The 22,060-nt window shown below is 41.1% G+C and overlaps 1 protein-coding gene across 4 annotated transcripts in view; it reads right to left on the bottom strand.

The window, feature by feature from the left end:
- The window catches only part of LOC140729228 (misshapen-like kinase 1), a 333,768-nt gene that overhangs the window by 152,747 nt on the left and 158,961 nt on the right, over positions 1–22,060 (bottom strand). For all 4 annotated transcript variants that reach the window (XM_073048755.1, XM_073048756.1, XM_073048757.1 and 1 more), the window contains exon 3: positions 8,339–8,395. In XM_073048755.1, coding sequence (XP_072904856.1) covers positions 8,339–8,395 — 57 coding nt within the window. The remainder of the gene's footprint in view (positions 1–8,338; positions 8,396–22,060) is intronic.

The raw sequence follows: 22,060 nt of genomic DNA, 5'->3' as shown, positions 1-22,060 counted from the left end.
TCTTTTATTGGTTGATAAAATTAAAGAGATTGACAAGAAATATTTGATTACTCCTAGTAAGGAGCTTTACAAACAAAGGGTTGAACTTCAAACAGAATATAGCTTATTACTTACATCTTCGATTGAAAATCAACTGATGAAGTCCAGATCTGATTTTTATATACATAGTGATAAATCGGGTAAACTGCTGGCTAGTCAATTGAAGAATGCTTTGGTTAAACGTCAAATTACTAAGATCCGTCAGCAAAATGGGGATTTGACAATTAACCATGATGAGATAAATAAATCATTTCAAGATTTTTATACTTCCCTGTATCATTCTGAATTTCCTCAGGATTGTAGTACCATGTGTGATTTTCTTAGGAAATTGAATTTCCCAAGATTATCACCAGATGATCTTTCAATATTGGAAACTCCTATGACTGATGCAGAAATCAAAAGGGTTATTTCCTCCATGAATTCAGGGAAAGCACCTGGTCCGGATGGGTATACAGCAGAATTTTTAAAATGTTTTTCCGCTACTCTCTCTCCTTGGTTATACAGGGTTTTTGAAGAAGCAATTAGATTGGGCAATTTGCCACAAACTTTTTATAGAGCTTCTATTTCTTTAATATTGAAGAAAGATAAAGACCCTACTGATTGTGCATCCTATAGACCAATATCCTTACTGAATGTAGATTCCAAGATTTTTTCCAAGTTACTTGCATCCAGGTTGGAGAAGGTATTACCCCAAATTATTTTGGAGGATCAAACCGGTTTTATTAAAAATCGTTATTCTTTTTTTTAATGTTAGGAGGTTATTGAATATTGTGTATAGTCCTTCACATAATATTTCAGAATGTGTTATTTCATTAGATGCGGAGAAAGCATTTGATAGAGTTGAATGGCCATATTTATTTAATGTGTTAGAGAAGTTTAATTTTAGTCCGACATTCATTTCCTGGATTAAACTGATTTATCATACCCCAGTAGCCTCGGTGTTTACTAATAATCAAAGATCTCCCTTTTTTCGTTTATTTCAGGGCACTAGACAAGGCTGTCCTCTTAGTCCACTATTATTTGATATTGCTTTAGAACCCTTGGCAATTGCTATCAGAGAATCACAGGATATTCTTGGTATTAATTGTGGGACAGATATTCATAAGTTATCTTTGTATGCAGATGATTTATTATTATTTATTTCCAATCCTGAGAAATCCATTCCTGTAGTTTTATCATTGTTGGCTCAATTTCTGGGTATAAGTTAAATCTTAATAAGAGTGAATTGTTTCCTTTAAATAGACGGGTCCCAATTTATGGAAACTTACCTTTTAAATTAGTTAATGACTCTTTTATTTACTTAGGGATTAAAATCACAAAAAACCATAAAGACTTATTTAAGGTTAATTTTGTACCCTTAATTGATCAGATGCTCCTCAGACAGGATGAAGAGGTCAATACTCCCCAATGCCATTAGGCTTTACAATTCAACTGCCAGGACTTAAGAACTTTTTTAAAGCTATTATTAATGCTTTTTGAGTTAGTGATTTAGATGCATATCATATTATTACTGAGTTAAGTATTGTATGTAATGAGTTTTTGCTACAAGAAGTGTATGGGACATTGGAAAAAATGTTGAATTTCCCCATGGGGATGAATAAAGTATCTATCTATCTATCTATCTAAATGCTTGTTTACTAAGTGGTCACCATTATCTTTATCTCTGATAGGTCGGATTAACACTATTAAGATGGTTATTTTACCTAAGTTCTTATATATTTTTCAAGTGGTACCAATTTTTATTCCAAAATCTTTTTTTACTAATGTTGATTCAAAAATTTCCTCATATATTTGGCAGAATAAAAATCCTAGGTTAGGTAAAATATACTTACAGAAGGCAAAGAAGGAAGGTGGATTAGCATTGCCTAATTTTAGATTTTATTATTGGGCAGTTAATATCAGGTATTTGATATGTTGGTTGTAAGATTGGGATGGATCTTTTAGCCCTCATTGGGTGAGCCTGGAAATTAAATCGGTACCAGGTTTTGCACTGGGTTCTATTTTGGGGACTTCTCTCCCTTTTGCTCTTTCTAAATTGCCGAAACGAATTGACAACCCGATAGTTAAACATACTTTACGTATATGGTTTCAATTTCGGAAATTTTTTGGGTTGACTCAGTTTGTTTTAAATATTCCTATTGTATCCAATTGTTTTTTCCATCCTTCAATTATAGACCAAGCTTATTTGGCTTGGAAGACTAAAGGATTACTGCGATTTTCTGATTCATTTTTGGATAATTGTTTTATGTCTTTTGAGCAGTTATCTAATAAATATAATTTGCCTAGATTTCATTTTTTTAGATATTCACAGATTAGGAATTTTTTAAAATACTGTACTTCCTACTTTTCCAAACTTTGTATCTTCAGGCATTTTGGAGAATTTGTTTGAATTAAACCCCTTTCAGAAAGGGCTTATATCAAAACTTTATAATATAATTATGAAGATACGTTCAGAGCCCCTTTATAAGACAAAAAATGATTGGGAAAGAGAGCTCAACCTTATTATTCCTATTGAGAATTGGGATAAAATTCTTCAATTAGTTAATACATCATCTATATGTGCTAAACATTCATTAATACAGTTTAAGGTTGTACACAGGGCTCATATGTCCAAGGATAAATTGGCTCATTTTTATTCCTATATAAATCCTATTTGTGATAGATGTCAATCTGAAATAGCGTCTTTAACTCATATGTTCTGGTCGTGTCCGCTTTTGAAAAAATATTGGAAAGATATTTTTGATATTATCTCTGATTTGAACATTGATTTACAACCCCATCCTATTACCGCAATTTTTGGTTTACCAATGATGGACTCACTTCATTTATCTTCTTCCGCTTGTCGAATGATTGCATTTCTTACACTAATGGCTAGAAGATCTATTTTGTTGAATTGGAAGGTAATTAATCCTCCTACTGTATTTCATTGGTTTTCACAAACTATGTTATGTTTAAATTTAGAAAAAATTAGAAGTGGTGTATTTGACACATCTACTAAATTTGAAAAGATATGGAGACCATTTATTCAATATTTTCATATGATGTAATAGGACCCTGTTCCAAGCCTATTTGATTTTCCAGTTTTGATTTCATATATGTCAAGAGGATCGGAGTTGACGACACTGATGATTTTGTATTTTTGTGAGATATTATAAACAGCCCTTTTTTTTTCTTTCTTTTTTTCTCTTTTTTCTTCTATTAGTTATTAGATTTTTAGATTAGTTTTTTTTGCATAATGATTTTTTTTCCTTTTTTCCTTTTTCTTATTTCTTTTTATTTTATATTATGATACACCTAGGTTTGCCTTGTCTGTTGTATATTGTATCATTTACGATGTGGGAATACTTATTTATACTGTAATCATTGTTCTTGTAATCTTTTATAGTTAGTTGAAATATGTACGTTTGTAATCCCATTATCTATGTACCAATTTTATTTTGTTGTTATTAATTATGATAATAAAAAGATGGAAAAAGAAAAAATGCTGGAGGAACTCAACAGGTCAGGCAGTGTATTTGGAAAAGTGCAAACTGTCGACATTTCGGGCTAAGACCCTTCTTCAGGACTGCCTGACCTGCTGAGTTGCTCCAGCATTTTGTGTGTGTTGCTTTGGATTTCCAGCCTCTGCGGATTTTCTCGTGTTTAAAATATAATCTGAATTGAGGAGCCTAAAAACTGCAGTAAAGCAAAGATCTATGTACAGAAATCACTAAGGTGGCCATCAGATTCTGGCCATTAGAAACAGAAAGAAGTTATGCTAGTTATATAAAACTCTTGTTAGAATTATTTGAAAATTGTGTACAATTTTGGGCATGCACCATGAGGAGGGTTAACAGGGCTTGTGCATTACCTCTGATCCATAATTCAATGTTTACAGGTCATTCTACTTAATTTCTGCTCAACAAAATGGAATATCGCACCCAGCTCCGGTCACTATTAGGAGTTATGGTGCATAGCAAATACGAATTTCAACAGCAGCCTACGACTGTTTACCCTGGAGCTGAGGAGTGACCTTAAAGATTCATATATCATAAAATTGGTGAAATGTCACAGTCATTTACTCCACAGTAGGGAATTGTTAATCTGAAGGAGACAGATGAACAATCAGGTTAGCTTTACTTACTGAGGGCAGACTGCAAATGTCACCTTGATTTTGGCACCAATGTAGCATGCCCAGACTTTCTAAACTGTACGTCTTTGGGACTTGGGAGGAAACTGAAGCCATGGAGGAAAACCATGCATAGAGATAATGTACAAACTCCATACAGTTCGGGGCAGGAAATGAACCCCACTCACTGGCTCTGAAGAGCATTATGCTAAAACTTCCACTACTATGTCAACACTACTGCATTGGTTTAAGATGAAGAGAAAGATTTAAAGGGAATCCGAGGGGCAAGTTTTCCATGCATTTGTGGCCAGTGTGTTGAATAAGTTTCAGAGAAAATGGGAAAGGCAGCTACAAATGCAATGCTTAATAAACACTTGGCCAAGAACAGGACTGTGCAAAAGTTTTAGGCATAAATGTATAGATAGGGTGCCTAAGATTTTTGCACAGTACTGTAGTAATTTTATGTATGGCATTGCACTGCTGCTGCAAAAAATTACAAATTTCATGACGCGAGTGATGATAAACCTGATTCTGACATGGATCTCTGTTGTGGACTGAGAGTGGGAAGAGGGCAGAGAGAGTGGGGGGGGGAGAGGGAAGCACAGGAGATGCATTCTGTAATGATCAATAACCAATTGTTTGGCATCAAATGATCTTGCTTGGTGTCTCAGAGCTGGGTGTGTCTGCACCCATGCCATCCCCCACCCCTGGCACTCCTCCTCTGCTACATGTTCCACACCCATCCACCCTCATCATTTCCAACATCTCTTGCCCCCACCAGATTTACAAACTCACTCTCTGCTCCATGTTGACAAATATAATACTGTGCAAATGTCTTAGGCACACTAGCTATAAGACTAAGACTTTTGCACAGTACTGTACATGGAAAGGAAAGGTTTAGAGCAAGAGTTCCCAAACTGTGGTCCATGGGCCCCTCTGTTAATGACAGGGGTCCGTGACATAAAAAGGGTTGGGAACCCCTGGTTTAGAGAGACATAGGTGATACAGAGGCAAATGAGACAAGCTTAGATAGCCAAGTTGGTTCTCATGAGTCATAGAGCCTCTACGGCCCATCTTGTCCATGCCAAATCATTCAAACTGTCTACTCCCATCGATCTGCACTGGGACCATGGCCTTCCAGACCCCTACCATCCACGTATCTATCAAACTTGTATGTTGAAATCGAGCTTGCATGGATCACTTGTGTTGGCACCTCGTTCCACACTCTCATGTCCCTCTGATGAGAACGCTTCCCCTCTTGTACCCCTTAAACTTTCCATCTTTCACTCTTAACCTATGACCTCTAGTTTTAGTCCTACCAACCTCAGTGGAAAAATCTTCATTACCCTATCTATACCCCCCACAATTTTGTATAACTCTATCAATTCTCCCTGCAATATTCTAAGCTCCAAGGATTAAAGTCCTAATCTATTCAATCTTTCTTTAAAACTCAGGTGCTCATGACCCAGCAACATCCTGGTAAATTTTCTCTGTACTTCTTCAACTTTGTTTACAACTTCCCAGAAGGTAGGTGACCAAAATAGCACACGTTGAGGATGGGCTGGGCAGAAGAGCTGTTTCTATGCTGTATATGAAATAGATTAAAGGAGAAGATCTCTCTGCAGCAGACTGTGGGCTATCGAGGAAACAGGAATTTTAAAGGTTAACACTTTAGATTTACACATAGAATGCTTTGACTCCTTCAGCATGATGGTATGCAGATCACAGAAAACCAAGGCTAATGAAGGTCAGGTTTTTTTAGTAAAGGAAAATAAAAGACCAAATTATTGAGTACAAATCAATGGCTCTATTCAAAAAAATAGTTTTTATTTTAAAAATGGCCAAGTAAAGGCTACAGGGGAATTTCCTGAGAATGTTATGTTATAATTGGCATACTGGTAACTGAAGCCCTGCAATCAGAGGGTGAAGAATTTATTTTCAGTCTCAAATCCATTTTTTTTTTCAGATGCATTTCTGGTTCTGATGCAAATTTTCACACCAATTTTCACAGCAAGTGCTTTTTTAAAAAACAATTAAAATCTCTGTGAACAGTCATTTCTACCCATTGAGGAGCTCATACTGTACTTTGCAAATGGCAAGCAGGCACATTTTTGTGGGTGTTAATCAGAGACTAGAATCCTGTTTGCCATCTTTTTTAAAAAAAAAACAAACATAACTGTCAATCCACAGTAAGGGTCAAGTTCACTTGCCAGAGAATTCCAGGTGTAATTTGTATTTTTAATTTCATTTTAAAATGTCTATTTCTGTCAGAATGTCTGGCTTTTTCCACTGACATGTGTGGGACTACAACCAGAGGTCATGGATTAAGGGTGAAAGGGGAACATGATGGGAAATCTCTTCACTCAGAGGGTGGTGAGAGTGTAGAACAAGCTGCCATCACAAGTGGTGGTGCATCCGAGCTCCACTTTAATGTTTAAGATAAGTTTAGATAGGTAGGGGTCTGGGGGACCCCAGTGCAGATTGATGGGAGTAGGCCATTTAAATGGATTTGGTGTGGACTGGATGGACCAAAGGACTGTGCTGTACTTTTCTGTGACTCTAAGTCTACATATGCACGGCATAATTTTGTTATTTAGAACAAAGAACATAGTAATCTATAGTATATTACAGGTCTTTTAGCCCACAGTGTTGTGCAGACCATGTAACCTACTCTAGAAACTGCCTAGAATTTCCTTATCTATTTCTCTAAGCTCCATGTACCTAGCTAAGAGTCTTTTAAAAGCGCCTGTTGTATCCACCTTTACCACCATCACTAGCAATGCATTCCACACACCTACCACTCTCTGTGTGGAAAAACTTACCTCTGACATCACCCTTGTACTTACTTCCAAGTACCTTAAAACTATGCCCCCTTCTGTTAGCCATTTCAGCCCCGGGGAAAAGCCTCTGGCTATCTGTATGATCAATGCCTGTCATCATCATATACACGTCTATCAGGTCACCTCTCACCCTCTATTGCTTCAAGTAGAAAAGGCCAAGTTCACTCAACCTATTCTCATAAGTCATACTCTCCAATCCAGACAACCACCTTTAAATCTCCTCTGCACTCTCTCACATCCTTTCTGTAATGAGGTGACCAGAACTGAACACAGTACTCCACACAGGTCTAATGTCTTATGTAGCTGTAACATTACCTCACAACTCTTGAGCTCAATCCTACAGTTGATGAAGGCGATCACACCATAAGCCTTCTTAACAATACTGTCAATCTGCACAGCAGCTGAGTGTCCTATGGACACGGACTCCAAGACCTCTCTGATCCTCCACACTATCAAGAGTCTTACCATTAATATTATATTGTCTTCCAATTTGACCTACCAAAATGATACTCACACTTCCTCAACGAGGTCATTTATAAAAATCACAAAGAGGAGGGGTTCCAGAACAGATCCCTGTGGAACACCACTTGGTCACTGTCCTCCATGCAGAATACGAACCATCTACAACCATCCTTTGTCTTCTGTGGGCAAGACAATATTGGATACACAAAGCAAGGTCTCCTTAGATCCCATGCCTCCTTACTTTCTGAGTGAACTTTGAATGAGGAACCTTATCAAATGCCTTACTAAAATCCATATACACTACATCTACTGCTTTACCTTCAATGTGCTTTGTTACGTTCTCAAGTAATTCAATCAGACTCATAAGGCATGACCTGCCATTGACAAAGCCATGCTGTCTATCCCTAATCAGATTATGTCTCTCCAAATGCTCATAAATTCTGCCTCTCAGGATCTTATCAACAGCTGAAGTATGACTCAATGGTCTATAATTTCCTGGGTTATCTCTACTCCCTTTCTTGAAAAAAGACACAACATTTGCAACCTTCCAATCCTCTGGTACTTCTCCAGTCTTTATTGATGCAAAGACCATTGTCAGAGACTCAGCAATCTACTCCCTCGCTTCCCACAGTAACCTGGGGTCTACCTAGTTTGGTTTATCAGATTTGAAGGCTATAGGTTCAACACCCAGTCCAAACTGGAGGAGTAATCCCAGGATTTCTTTATTTTAATAACTTCCAAGCTTCTATGTCATACTTAAATATTTTCTAAATAAGTTGTATTGATATTTTAATGGAAATTTAAGTAGAAAGTTCTCATCATGCTCAACATTCAGAAATACTATTCCTAATACTAGGCAGTAACTACAATAATCAAAGGCTTTCCATACCTCTGTAACATCCATAACTTTGATGGCTGCAAGCTGCCCTGTTTTGACATGGCGGCCCTGGATGAAGGAGAGAGAAAAAAAAACACATCAGCATTTCTATTAATGGAATTATCAACTTAGAATAATCATGTTGTACATTATACTGGGTGGGGGGAAAAGGAGCAACTTTTCAACCTCAGATCTATTTGGAATGTGGTCACGGTCTAAAGAAACCATTTACTTTGACATAATACATCCTCATAAATACTACATCCAATAGGAATTAATGCATGGATATGCTGCAAAATAATTACAAATACAAAATGCTCAGCAGCTAATGAGTTTTAAAAAAAATTGAGATGCAGCACAGAGTAAAACTTTCCAGCCTTACAAACTGCGTTGCCCAGCAATCTCCCAATTTAACCCTAGCTTAATCACAGGACAATTTACAATAACCAATTAAACTACCAACCGGTATGTCTTTGGACTGTGGGAGGAAATCAGACCACCCGGAGGAAACCCTCATAGTCACGGGGAGAACATATAAACTCCTTACAAATAGCAGCGAGAATTGAACCCGGGCTGCCTGCACTGTAGAGCATTGTGCTAACTGTGGTGTCAGACTTGCACAGGACTTTAAGCTGCCAGCCTTTTACACAGGAAACCATGAAGAAACTGTGAACCACAACAAATTTTATAAAAGCAGGCTGATTCCTCCCAGAAATAGCCATGATTATTACACAACTTCATCATAATCACTTTAGGCCACACACTCTCCAGAGATATTACCCAATTATCGCCACTCATGCAATGAGCAGCAATAAGCAGGTGGAAAATAATTGCATTCTATTTTGAGCACACGTGCATAAGGATGTAGACATTGGATGATTGGAGGAATGTGTAAATTTGGTAATTTAGCCAGCTTTGCTCACGCTGCTTTATCTTATCTGAAAACAGTAATTCTGGCAAATCAGTTCAATAAAGCCCACATTATCATTTGGAATATAGTTTTGCAGCTGTAGTAATAGATGAAGGACACATGAACATGAAAGTGCATCTTTTACAGAAGTATGTATAGTTTCCACAGTAAAACCATCTCTTTTGCTGCCCACGTGGAATAGCGTTATATCTGTTGCATATAATTTTACCACTGATTCTAATTTTTTCCAAAGCAAGCTAATTGGCACAAAAGACAAATCTCTATTCAAATACAGAACACACGAAGAAAGAATTCTCTCTTCCTCTCCCCCCCTTCCTTCTAACCAGAGTCAACAACCCTCAACAGTAGACTTATTTGTAGAGCCTACACTATTGGATTGGACCCATACTTCATTGGATCACTGCCATGTTTCCCCTTCTGATAAGCCAAAGCTCAGCTCAGAAATGTACAGTGGGTGGAAGAGAAGCCATCATTAAGTAGCAAGCTTGTCTTTCAAAATGCTGAAGATTATGCTAGGGAGGACCACGAGAAGATCTCATTAGGTATTAAGGCAGGCAATCTGCCAGGTATGGTGGTAGAGGCTTACTATAAAGATGTTTGGATAGGCTCATGGATGTGAGGAAGATGGAGGGATATGGACATGGTGTGGGTAGAAGTGATTAGTGTTTGGGTGTTTTTGATTAGCTTTTTAAGCTGGTTTGGCACAATATTGTGGGCCGAATGGCCTGTTCCTGTGCTGTACTGCTCTATGTTCTATCTGCATAATCAACCCAGCAGATGCTGACAAAGAGAAAAACCTTGGAAATCTCAGATTTTTTTGGAAACTGCAAAGGATATGCCAGAGAGTGAGGTGGCCAATAATAATTAATGCCAAAAGTAAAACAAAAGTCACAAGTTTTTCCATTTCAAAGTAAATTTTATTATCAAAGTACATGTCGCCATTTACAACCCCGAGATTCATTTTCCTGTGGACACACTCAGCATATCTATAGAATAGTAATCTAAGTAATAGAACAGGATTAATGAGTTCAGAAGACAAGAAACTGCAAATGTAAATACAAATAAATAGCAATAAACAACAAGAACCTGAGATAGTGAAATAAAGAGTCCTTGAAAGTGAGATAATTGGTTGTGGGAACATCTCAATGATAGGGCATATCAGAATCAGAATCAGACTTTAATCGCCAAGTACCTATGCACATACAAGGAATTTACTTCCGGCAGATGTTGTCTCTCTGCTCATAACAATAATAATGATAAATATAAATGAAAATATAGATTATACATACAGGTAGTGCAATCCAAGTAATAGTTAGCCGACAGTTAACCGGCAGTTAACTGTTCAGCAAAGTGACCACAGTAGGGAAAAAACTTCTCCAATGCCTATTAGTCTTAGTCTGGAGGGATCTGAAGCGCCTACCAGACGGAAGCAGATCAAACAGTCCGTGCGCAGGATGGGAGGAGTCCTTTATGATGTTCCCCGCCCTCTTCTTCAACCTGGAAGAGTACAGGTCCACAATAGAGGGCAGGGAGGCTCCAATGATGCGCTCGGCAGTCCTCACTGTGCGCTGTAGTCTGGTTCTATCCTGCTTGGTGGCGGCTCCAAACCACACAATGATGGAGGTGCACAGGACAGACTCAATGACTGCAGTGTAGAACTGCAGCAGCAATTCCTGAGGCAGACCGTATTTCCTCAAGAGCTGCAGGAAATACATCCGCTGCTGGGCCTTCTTCAGGATGGAGCTGATGTTCTGCTCCCACTTCAGATCCTGAGAGATGGTGGTTCCCAGGAACCTGAAGTCCTCCACGGTGGACACAGGGCTGCTGAGGACTGTGAGGGGAGACATTGCGGGGGGATGTCTCCTGAAATCCACTATCATCTCCTTTGTCTTGAGCGTGTTCAGCTCCAGATTGTTCCGACTGCACCAGAGCGCCAGTTGGTCCACCTGCTGTCGATATGCAGACTCATCACTATTCTGGATGAGTCCGATGACGGTAGTGTCGTCTGCAAAGTTCAAAAGCTTCACATAGGGGTTGGAGGAGGTGCAGTCATTGGTGTAGAGGGAGAACAGCAGTGGAGAGAGGACACACCCCTGGGGGGCGCCAGTGTTGGTGATTCAAATATCCGAGGTGACCTGTCCCATCCTTACCTGCTGACTTCTGTTGGTCAGGAACTATGAGTGTAGTTTTATTCAAGAGCCTGATGGTTGAGGGGTAGTAACAGTAACAGTTCTTGAACGTAAAGGTGTGAAAAACTCCGTTAAGAAATATAGTAAATAGGATTTCATACATAAAAATGTTTGTTGTGTTAAATTTCCAGATGAATAACCTGGAGATGTGGACCAACAACTCAGTTGATGACAGCTCTGGAATCACCTTAAAACGGGGGGGGGGGGGGGGGGGTTTCTGACTATACACAAGTATATTTCACGTGGTTGCATTTTTACTGATATTCTATATGGGCTTGTGTCTTGTATTCCTGAGGACTGGGACTCTAGTCATGGCGTTGCCTGAAGTGGGGGGTGGTGTGGCATTCAGGCTGGAGGAGACAGGATCTGTTGTGGGGACTATGGATCGATTGTGCTAACTTTTTTTACTTGTATTGAGTGACTGTGATATTATTTATGCTTCTATCTTGTGTGTGCTTTGTGCTGCGTGTGACTGTTGGTACTATGTTTTGCACCTGACCCTGGAGTAACACTATCTGATTTGGCTGTGTTCATGAGTATTCATATACAGTTGAACAATAATGAAACTTGAATTGAAACAAACAGCTGTTCCAGTAAATCTCGCAGTGACCTGCTCCCAAGTTCTGAGGGATTTGTGCGCTAATTGGGTGAGGGATCTCAGACATCAAGCAATATACATACATAGCTTGAACAACGTACCAGACAACTGAGTCACAATTTCTACGTGCAGTCTTCCATTGGCAGAACTGACACACCAGGGTACACAAGCAAGCAACAAAATTAGAAACTTGCAGCATTTAATCCTGACCCCCTGAAGATATGTAGTCAGAAACTCGCCTCACTTATCATCTACCATAAGTATGCACTTCCCTGTGCATCATGCCATGTTTTGGGAACACCACCACTGACCAAATTTGGCAAGTCTTTATGTCCACCACTGCCAGACAGAGGCTGTGGTAAGCAATAAGACAACCAAAGGATAAATCTGATCACACACATCTCACCATTTTATCTGTACACAATGCCACTGCAATTACGTGTGTATTGACTGCAATGGCAGAAGTAATGACATACAGATTTTTTGTATGCAATGCCTGGTCTTCACTTTAGAAAATTCTCTGTCAGATTAGTCAGCTGAAATTTTGGCATCCATAAGGAAATGGGCCATCAACAGAAATGATTACCATCACTATTCGCAACCCCGAATTGATATTTCATTCAGTATACACTTACTATCTATCAAGCTGTTCAATCCTGGTTCAATGAATGCACAAGGCAAACTGGGAAAGGCATAAGCTGTACCCACAAATTAGATGCCAATTCAATAAAGATCTAGCGCAGAACGAGCCTCCTTCAGCAGTTTATAAGGTGGCCATTGAGTGTATATTTGCAATCTTCTGCTCAAACTTTGATGTGCTGTGCCTTCCGAGATGCTCTTCTGCACACCACCATTGTAACACGTGGTTATTTGAGTACCCGTTATCTTCCTGTTAGCTTGAACCTGTTTGGCCATTCTCCTCCGACCTTTCTCATTGCCCACAGAACTGCTACCGACTGAATGTTTTTAGCTTTTCGCACCATTCTCTGTAAACTGTGTTGGGTGTGAAAATACAGGAGACCAGAAGTTTCTGAGATACTCAAAGCACTCAGTCTGGCACCAACAATCATTCCATGGTCAAGTCACTTAAATCACATTTCTTTCCCATTCTGATGTCTGAACAACAATTAAACCTCCTGACCATGTCAGCAGGCTTTTATGCATTGAGCTTCTGCCACATGATTGGCTGATTAGATATTTGCATGAACAAGGTGCACAGGAGTACCTAATAAAGTGGCTACTGAGTGAATATGCAAACTAGCAAAAACAGCATGCAGAGGTAAGTAATCCCACTTAAGAGTTCAAAGCTTTGCATATCTCACTGTGAATGATGGCTGATAATTAAACACTCAGCAGGTGAAGACGAATCCAAGATGATCTTCATCCAAAATTTTGGCAGGGCTCAGCATGAAAGTGCTGAACAGAAAGCTTGAGTATATCCACATCAAGGACCCAACCACCTAGGCATGCTCTCTTCTTGCTGCCGCCATCGGGGTGGTGATGGGGCTGGTGTGCTCCAATGGGGGGAAGGTGGCACAGCGTCCAGGATGCAGTTGGTGCAACCACCTCCCCCACTGCCCCTCCCCGAGGGTTTGATGCTGCAGATTTTGGACTCTTATCGCATAGTTATGATACTATTTGTGCTGTGTGAGGTGGTTGATTGACAATTAAATTTGAATTCAATTGGAGGCACAGGACCTTAGGTCCCAGACCACCAGGTTCAGGAACAGTTTCTACCCTTCAACCATCTGGCTGCTGAAACACTGGTTAAATTCATTCACCTCAATACTAAACTGATTCCGCAACCTATGGACTAATTTTCAGGGACTCTACAAATCATGTTCTCAGTATTATTTATCTACTTTGTTTTATTTTTGTATTTGCACAGTTTGTCTTCTTTTTGAGTGGCAGAATGGAGTTACATCTCTGCCGAAAGAGGTGTAAAGCACTCCTTCCTTCCACTGGCCTTCAGGTCACCCTTGGACAAGGTGTAGTACCTGCTTAGCACCCCCCACTCCTCTGAACCAGGGTCACGGGGAGCCATGGAAGCAGGGGGTGGATGGTCATATGAGCAGCTGGTGCATACTACAAGCCCTGGTTATGCGACCACTGATGCCAGACAGACGATGTCTGAAGAATATTGATAATGACTGGAAGTCACCCATCCTGTAAAGACATTGTCCAGAAGGCAGCAACGGCAAACCACTTCTGCAGAAAAACATGCCAAGAAGAAGAGGTCATGAGACCATGATAGCCCACACATAATGAGGATGATGTCTTCATTTACACACTGGTTGTTTGCCAGTCTTTCTTTAATGTGTATTTATATTGATTCTATCTCATTTTTGTTCCACTGTGTATGCCTGCAAGAAAATTAATTGCATGGTAGTATATGGTGACAAAAACTGTACGTTATTTGATAAAAAATTTACTTTGAACTGTGCTCAGCCAGAAGTGCTGAATGGATGCGGCCCAGCCCTGTCATGGGATTTCCAACAATAACAAAAGCCAGCTGGATTCTCTCCAGTTAAGAGCACTGGACAAGGCAAAGATAATGAGGCCAGATAATATCCAAGCTATGGAAGCTCCCCGAGCCACTAGCGTCCATTAGGCAATGTGTAAGACGGTCCAGTTGGTGGCTATGGAATGGTGCTAAAGGGGACAGTTGACAGCTTCACACTCCTGAGTGCAAATATAATTTGCCCTGGTCCATCAATGAGGGTGGTGTGCCAAGAGTACACACCCTTACTACGTATACAGGCAGTCTCCGGGTTACGTACAAGTTCCATTCCTGGGTCCGTCTTTAAGTCGGATTTGTATGTAAGTCAGAACAAGTACATCCGGTATTATTTAGCGTCAGTCAAACGTTTGTCTTAGTATATAGTGTATATTTTACCTTTCTATGCATATAAAACACTTAAGAAACATATGTATTCCAATAATTAAACCACTGCGTTGCTTAGTAATAATTGTAGCTTTCATTGGGGCAGGGCCTTTCACATGCTCCATTATTCTCACTTTATCTGTTATCCTTTAAAATTGTTCCGATCGTTGACCGACTGTAGCCTAACGCTTTTCCAATGACTGATGGCGTTTCACCTCTTTCCAAACGCTTTATTATTTCCACTTTATTTTCAATCGCGTTCGCTTCCCGTCAATGGAACAGAAACACTGCGGACGGCGTGTCCCGACCTGCGCCGGCCCCCGAGGTCCACTGGGTCTAAGGACCACAGCACTGAATTCTTGGTGCTAAACTGCACAACACTGAGACAGGTTAAATGGGACAAGTGGGGGCTGTGCTGGGTTTCGGTATTTAATCCTCCACAATATTCCGTGTGGGAATTTAAAGTGGAGGTGGCAGTATTTTTTTTTAACGAGATCCAGTTGCGAGCTCGATATCAACCCAGCACGGATGGTACGGAGAGTCACTGGATCGACATCAACCCGGCACGGCAGCGGTCTGTCACTAAATCGAACTCGGGATCCTCTGTTCTCCAGCCCGGTGCTGATTTCACTGCGCCACCAGCTGACCGGAACGGGGGGGGGGGGGGCGGGGGCAGGATCAGGGTGAATCTTACTAAGAACAATTTAAGCCAAATACAAAGTTAAACACTCAACATAGTGTCAACGGCAACTACTTAAAATGGCGGACGGCGTCGCGATCTGACTTAAAATGGTGGACGGCGTTCTCCTTCCTTGGTTCGTAAGTACAAGTTGTCCGTAAGTCGGATGTTTTTAACTTGGGGACTGCCTGTACTTCTACTTCCTCAGAATGCCAAGAAAAGTTGATATGTCTCTGATGACTCTCACCAGCTTAAAAACAAGTGCACCATAGAAAGCATCCTGTTCAGATGCATCATGGCTTGGTATGGCAACTGCTCTGCAAGAGAAATGGCAGAATTGTGAATGCAGCCCAGTCCTTCACACAAACCAGCCTCCCCTCCCCTCTAATTGACCATGTGCACCTCCTGTTGCTTTGGGAAAGCAGCCGGCATGAACGAGAATCACTCCCTCCCTTGTCATTCTCTTGTCATCCCTCTGCCATCGGACAGACAGACAACTTCTATAGCCCACGTTATTAGATTCATGAAGGGACCTCTCATGTGTTTAAAGATGAACTCATGATTTTCCAGTCTTCTCAGCATGCACTGTGCTTTCTGTAACTTTAATACTATATTCTTCATTGCTTGTCCTTTTAACAACATATATATAGCGGAGAGTATATTGACGGGCTGCATCACAGTCTGGTATGGAAACACTGATGCCCTTGAACGGAAAATCCTAGTAGGAGGAGTGGATTTGACTCGTTTCATCATGGGTAAAATCCTCCCAAACATTGAGCACATCTACATGAACACTGTCACAGGAAAGCAGCATCCAACGTCAGGGCCCACCACCTCTCAGGACATGCTCTCTTCTTGCTGCTGCCACCAGAAAGAAGGTACAAGAGCCTCACGACTCACACCACCAGGTTCAAGAATGGTTACTACCCCTCAATTTCACTCACCTCATCACTGAAATGCTCCCACAACCTATGGACTCACTTTCAAAGACTCTTCATCTCAAGTTATCCATACTTATTGCTTGTTTGTTTGTTTATTATTTCTATTTGTATTTGTTGAGTTTGATGTCTTCTGCACTCTGGTTGAATGTCCTAGTTGGGCACTCTTTCATTGATTCAGTTATGGTTATTATTCTATAGATTTATTGAGTATGCCCACAAGAAAATGAATCTCAGGGTTATATATGGTGACCGTATATGAACTAATAAAATTTACTTCGAACTTTGAAATAAAAATGTTTCACTGTATATGGTATATGTGACACATTTAAACTAATTCTACCTCCAAACTGCTCAGTTGTGTCTTGTCCACAAAAAGCAGAACTCATTCCAAAGCAATTAATCACTTCACCCATCTGCTCTCAAACAAGATGTCATAATAGTATGACGACGCACGACTTACCTAACAAGCCTGACTGGACCAAGGCCAGTCCAATTCACACCTCACTGCAACCTTGAATCTAATATGAGCCACAGCAGATGTGAGTGACTGGTCCAATGATTAATGCAATATTTGACCAAGGTAGGCTTCTAGTTGCTTTGGTAAAACTGAAGTCAACGTGCGTCAAAGGAGAAGATTGCTGTGCAAAGGAAATGACTGTGGTTGTTGGAAGTCTTTCATCCCAGCCACAAGATAGCACCACAGGAAGCTCTTCGGGAAGGGTTCTTCAACTTGAGCTGCTTATGAATGCATACTGTTCAATTTCTTACAAAGCTCCTCAGCAAAGAAAGATATCCCCAAACATGAGCTGATAAATAGCAAGTGACATCACAAAACTACAACAGGGGTAATGGCCATTTCAAACAAGAGTCTAAATTTGACATTCAACAGCACTAGATTACAGAGTTCTTCGTCAACGTCTTGGAGTCCATCACTGACACCAAAAAGAACCTTTATATTGTATGTTTACCTGTACAGTGCAGTTTCATCAACACAACACACAAAACCCAGTTAGACATTGATAATGTAATATGCCACAGGGCTGTTTCCCTTGTTTGAGGGGTGAGACAGGTAGAGTGGGAGCTGTGTAGGACTTGACCTCAAGCTGAGGGCTTGCTTGCTGCTGCAGTCTAGGTGAGGAGACGCCGGAGGTGGTGTAGTGTGGCGCCTTTGCTCGGTTGGGGGCTGGCCTCTCCCTTCAGTGCTGACCTCCAATCTTTGATTGGTGGGATGACAGGCTGGATTGCCTGGAACTGTACCATCAATTTACAGGACATGCCACTCAGGGTCCTGGTCTATATATGTGTTTTTTTTCATGACTGTTCTTCTTGCTCGCAACTTTGAATGTGCTGTGTATGTTTTGTACCTCAACCCCAGAGGAACACCGTTTCATTCAGCTGTATCCATGCATGGTTGAATGATAATTACACTTGATTTGATTTCACTTCACAGATTATTCACAACCCAAACATTTCAACTCTATACCAGGACAGAAGATGGCATTTACATGGACTTTTAGTAAAGCCTTTAACAAGGTCCCACATGAGAGACTAATTCAAAATGGACAGGGTCAGAGGTGAGAGAAGGGCTGATTTGGCTTGTTTCTCCACAGGGTTTGCTCGAATCAGTGCTGGACTAAGGCTGTAGCCTGCAACTAGTGGACTTATGAATTGACAGCAGTGATGCCTGCCATCGTGAACTTTGTTTCTGAATGCTATTTGTTTGCTATTATTGTATACACAATTTATTTTTCTTTCTCTCTCTGCAGACTGGCTGTTTGAGAGTCTTCTCTTTATAATGGGTTCTACTGGGGTTCTTTATTTCGTGGCTGCTTGAAAGCAGACAAATCTCAAGGTTGTATAAAGTATACATATATTGAATTTTGTAGTTTGAAGTCTGAAAAGGTCAGGGTCCCATGGATATAGGGCAAATTGGTACACTGGATCTACATCAGCAGCGGAAGCAGGCCACAGCGGTGAGGTTTCTTGCAGGTCAGTAACACTTGTTTAAATGGAGAGCTTTATGGACGTTCAGGCTCATTCCGACAGCCCAATCAGTGACGGGGCAGGCCATAGCGACGAGGTTTCTTGCAGGTCGGTGATGCTTGTTTAAAAGTACAGAAGGGACAAGCGGGGTGGCCATTATTGGGAATAGGCCAGTGGTGACAGTAGAGTGTCAGGCTTTGGTTCAAAGGAGGCTTCGGCTCGAAAAAGGGACTGGCTCTGGGTAAGCTTCTGTTCAAGTTCCCTTTTTCCACTCTCTTACTGTACCTTGTGTAGTACATGGCTGTTGTGTGTTCTTCATGCCGGATGGAATCCTGGGAGACCCTGAGTCTCCCAGGGAACATCTGCATGAAGTACATCCGGCTGCAGCTCCTTGAAGACTGTGTTAGGGATTTGGAGCAGCAGCTGGATGAACTTCAGCTTGTATGGGAGAGTAGGGAGATAATTGAACAGAGTTACAGGGAAGTAGTCACCCCAAAGTTGCAGGAGGCAAGTAGCTGGGTGAGGGTGCAGGAGGCAAGTAGCTGGGTGACTATCAGGAAAAATGGAAATATGAATACACATCTGGAGCAGAGCACCCCTGTGGCCATTCCCCTCAATAATAAGTATAACGTTTTGGATACTTCTGTGGGGGACGACATCCCAGAGGAATGCCACGGAGACTGGGTTACTGGCACTGTCTGTGGTGCAGGAGGGAACGAGGGAGAAGGGGGGAGCAGTAATGATAGGAGACTCAATAGCCAGGGGAACGGACAGGAGATTTTGTGGACGTGAACATGAACATTGTCTCCGAGGTGCCAGGGTCAGGGGCGTCTCGGATAGCATCCACAACACTTTGGAGAGGGAGGGGGAGCAGCCAGATGTCTTGGTACATACTGGTACCAACAACATAGGAAGGGAAAAGCAAAGAGGTCCTGAAAAGAAAATTTAGAGGTAGGTAGAAAGCTGAAAAGTAGGACCCCCTGGGTAGTAATTTCTGGACTGCCTCCTGTGCCATGCGCCAGTGAGGGTAAAAACAGGACGACTTAGCAGATAAATGCATGGCTGATAAGCTGATGCAGGGGGCTGGGCTTCAAGTTCTTAGATCATTGGGTTATCTTCTGGGGGGGGGGGGGGGTATGACCTATTCAAAAGTGACCGGTTACACCTGAACCCCAGGGGAACTAATATTCTCACAGGCAGATTGGTTAGAGCTACTGGGGAGGGTTTAAACTAATTTGGCCGGGGGGGGGGGGGGGGGTGGTGGGAACCGGAGTGAAGGGACTCAGGATGGGACAGAAAGCAATCATGCAAGATAGTGTGAAATCAGACTATCAGGAAGGGCAGGCAGATGACAGTACCTAATTGCAGGCAACAGTGTGAGAATCAGTGCATTAGGGATGCAGAATCAAAAAGGATAGCAAAGTGTTATATTTCAATGTTCGGAATTAGAAATAAGGTTGATTATCTTGTTGCACTATTACAAATTGTCAGCGATGATGTTGTGGCCATCACTGAGTCGTGGCTGAAGGATGGTTGTAGTTGGGGGCTGAAATTCCAAGGTTATTCGTTATAGTGGAGGGATAGAAAGGTCGGCAGAGGGGGTGGTGTGGCTCCGCTGGTAAAGAACGGGATTAAATCAGTAGAAAGATATGACATAGGATCAGAAGATGTTGAATCCTTGTGGGTTGAGTTTAAAAAAACTGCAAGGGTAAAAGGATCCTAATGGCAGTTATATACAGGCTTCTCAGCAGCAGCAGCTAGGATGTGGACCACAGACAACAACGGGAAATTGAAAAGGTGTACCAAAAGGGCAGTGTTATGATAGTCATGGGAGATTTCAACATGCAGGTCAAATCAGCTTGGAAATGGACCTCAAGAGTTTGTTGAATGCCTACGAGATGGCTTTTTAGAGCAGTTTGTCGTTGAGCCTACTAGGGGATAAGCTATATAGAATTGGGGAGCTTAAGGTAAATGAACCCTTAGAAGGCAGTGATCACAATATGATTGAGTTTAACTTGAAATTTGATAGGGAGAAAGTAAAGTCTGATATAGCAGCATTTCAGTGCAGTAAAGGAAATTATTGTGGTATAAGAGAGGAGTTAGCCAAAGTAAATTTGAAGGAGATGCGGCAGGGATGACAGCAGAGCAGCAATGGTGTGAGTTTCTAGGAAATATGAGGAACGTGCAGGATAGATATATTCCAAAAATGAAGAAATACTCAAATGACAAAATAATACAACCTTGGCTGACAACGGAAGTCAAAAGAGGGCTCATGACAAAGCAAAAATTAGTGGCAAGACAAGAGGATTGGGAAGCTTTTAAAACTCTACAGAGCAACTAAAAGAATCATTAAGAGGGAAAAGAAGGAATATGAAAACAAGCTAGCAAACAATATCAAAGTGGTCAGTAAAAGCTTTTCAAGTATGTAAAAAAAATAAAAGTGAGATGAGAGTGGATATAGGACTGCTAGAAAATGATAGGGGCCAAGGAGATGACAGATGAACTAAATGAGTATTTTGCATTAGCCTTCACTGTGGAAGACATTAGCAGTGTGCCAGATGTTGAAAGGTGTGAGGCAAGAGAAGTGTGCAGTTACTATTATAAGGGAGGTGGTGCTCAAAAAGCTGAAAGACTTAAGGGTAACATAAGTCACCCAGGCCAGATGAACTGCACCCTAGGGTTCTGAAAATGGTAGTGTTAGAGATTGTGGAGGCATTAGTAATAATCTTTCAAAAATCACTGGACTCTGGCATACTGGAAAATTGCAAATGTCACTCCACTCTTTATGGAAGGAGGCACAAAGGAAATTATAGACCAGTTAGCATGACCTCAGTGGTTGGGAAGATGTTGGAGTCAATTGTTAAGGATGAGGTTATAAAGTACTTGGTGACCCAGGACAAGATAGGACAAAGTCAGTATGGTTTCCTTAAGCAAAAAATTGCCTGATGAACTTGTTAGAATTGAGATTACATGTATGATAGATAAAGGGGATGCAGTGGATGTTGCATTTATTTGAACTTTCAGAAGGTCTTTGACAAGGTGTCACACATGAGGCTGCTTAGCAAGTTAAGACCCCATGGTATTACAGGAAAGTTACTAACATGGTTAGAGCACTGGCTGATTGGTAGGAGGCAATGACTGCCAGTGACTAGTGGTGTTCTGCAGGGGTCGATGTGGCGCTGGGACTGCTTCTTTTTATGCTGAATATATCAATGATTTAGATGATGGAATAGATGGCTTTGTTGCCAAGTTTGCAGATGATATGAAGACTGATGGAGGGGCAGGTACTGTTGAGGAAACAGATAGGTTGCAGAAGGACTTGGACAGATTAGGAGAATGGGCAATAGGGTGGCAAATGAAATACAACGTAAGAAAATGCATGGTCAAGCACTTTGGTAGAAGAAAGAAATGTGCTGACTATGTTCTAAATGGGGAGAGAGTCCAAAAATCTGAGGTGCAAAAGGGGAGTCCTAGTGCAGAACACCCTAAAGGTTAACTTGCAAGTAAGAGTCTGTGGTGACGATGGCAA

Source organism: Hemitrygon akajei, chromosome 6 (assembly GCF_048418815.1).
Source record: "Hemitrygon akajei chromosome 6, sHemAka1.3, whole genome shotgun sequence".
NCBI classification, from domain to species: Eukaryota; Metazoa; Chordata; class Chondrichthyes; order Myliobatiformes; family Dasyatidae; genus Hemitrygon; species Hemitrygon akajei.
Note: the sequence above shows the minus strand (reverse complement) of the source record. Positions and strands in the feature narration are given on the sequence as shown.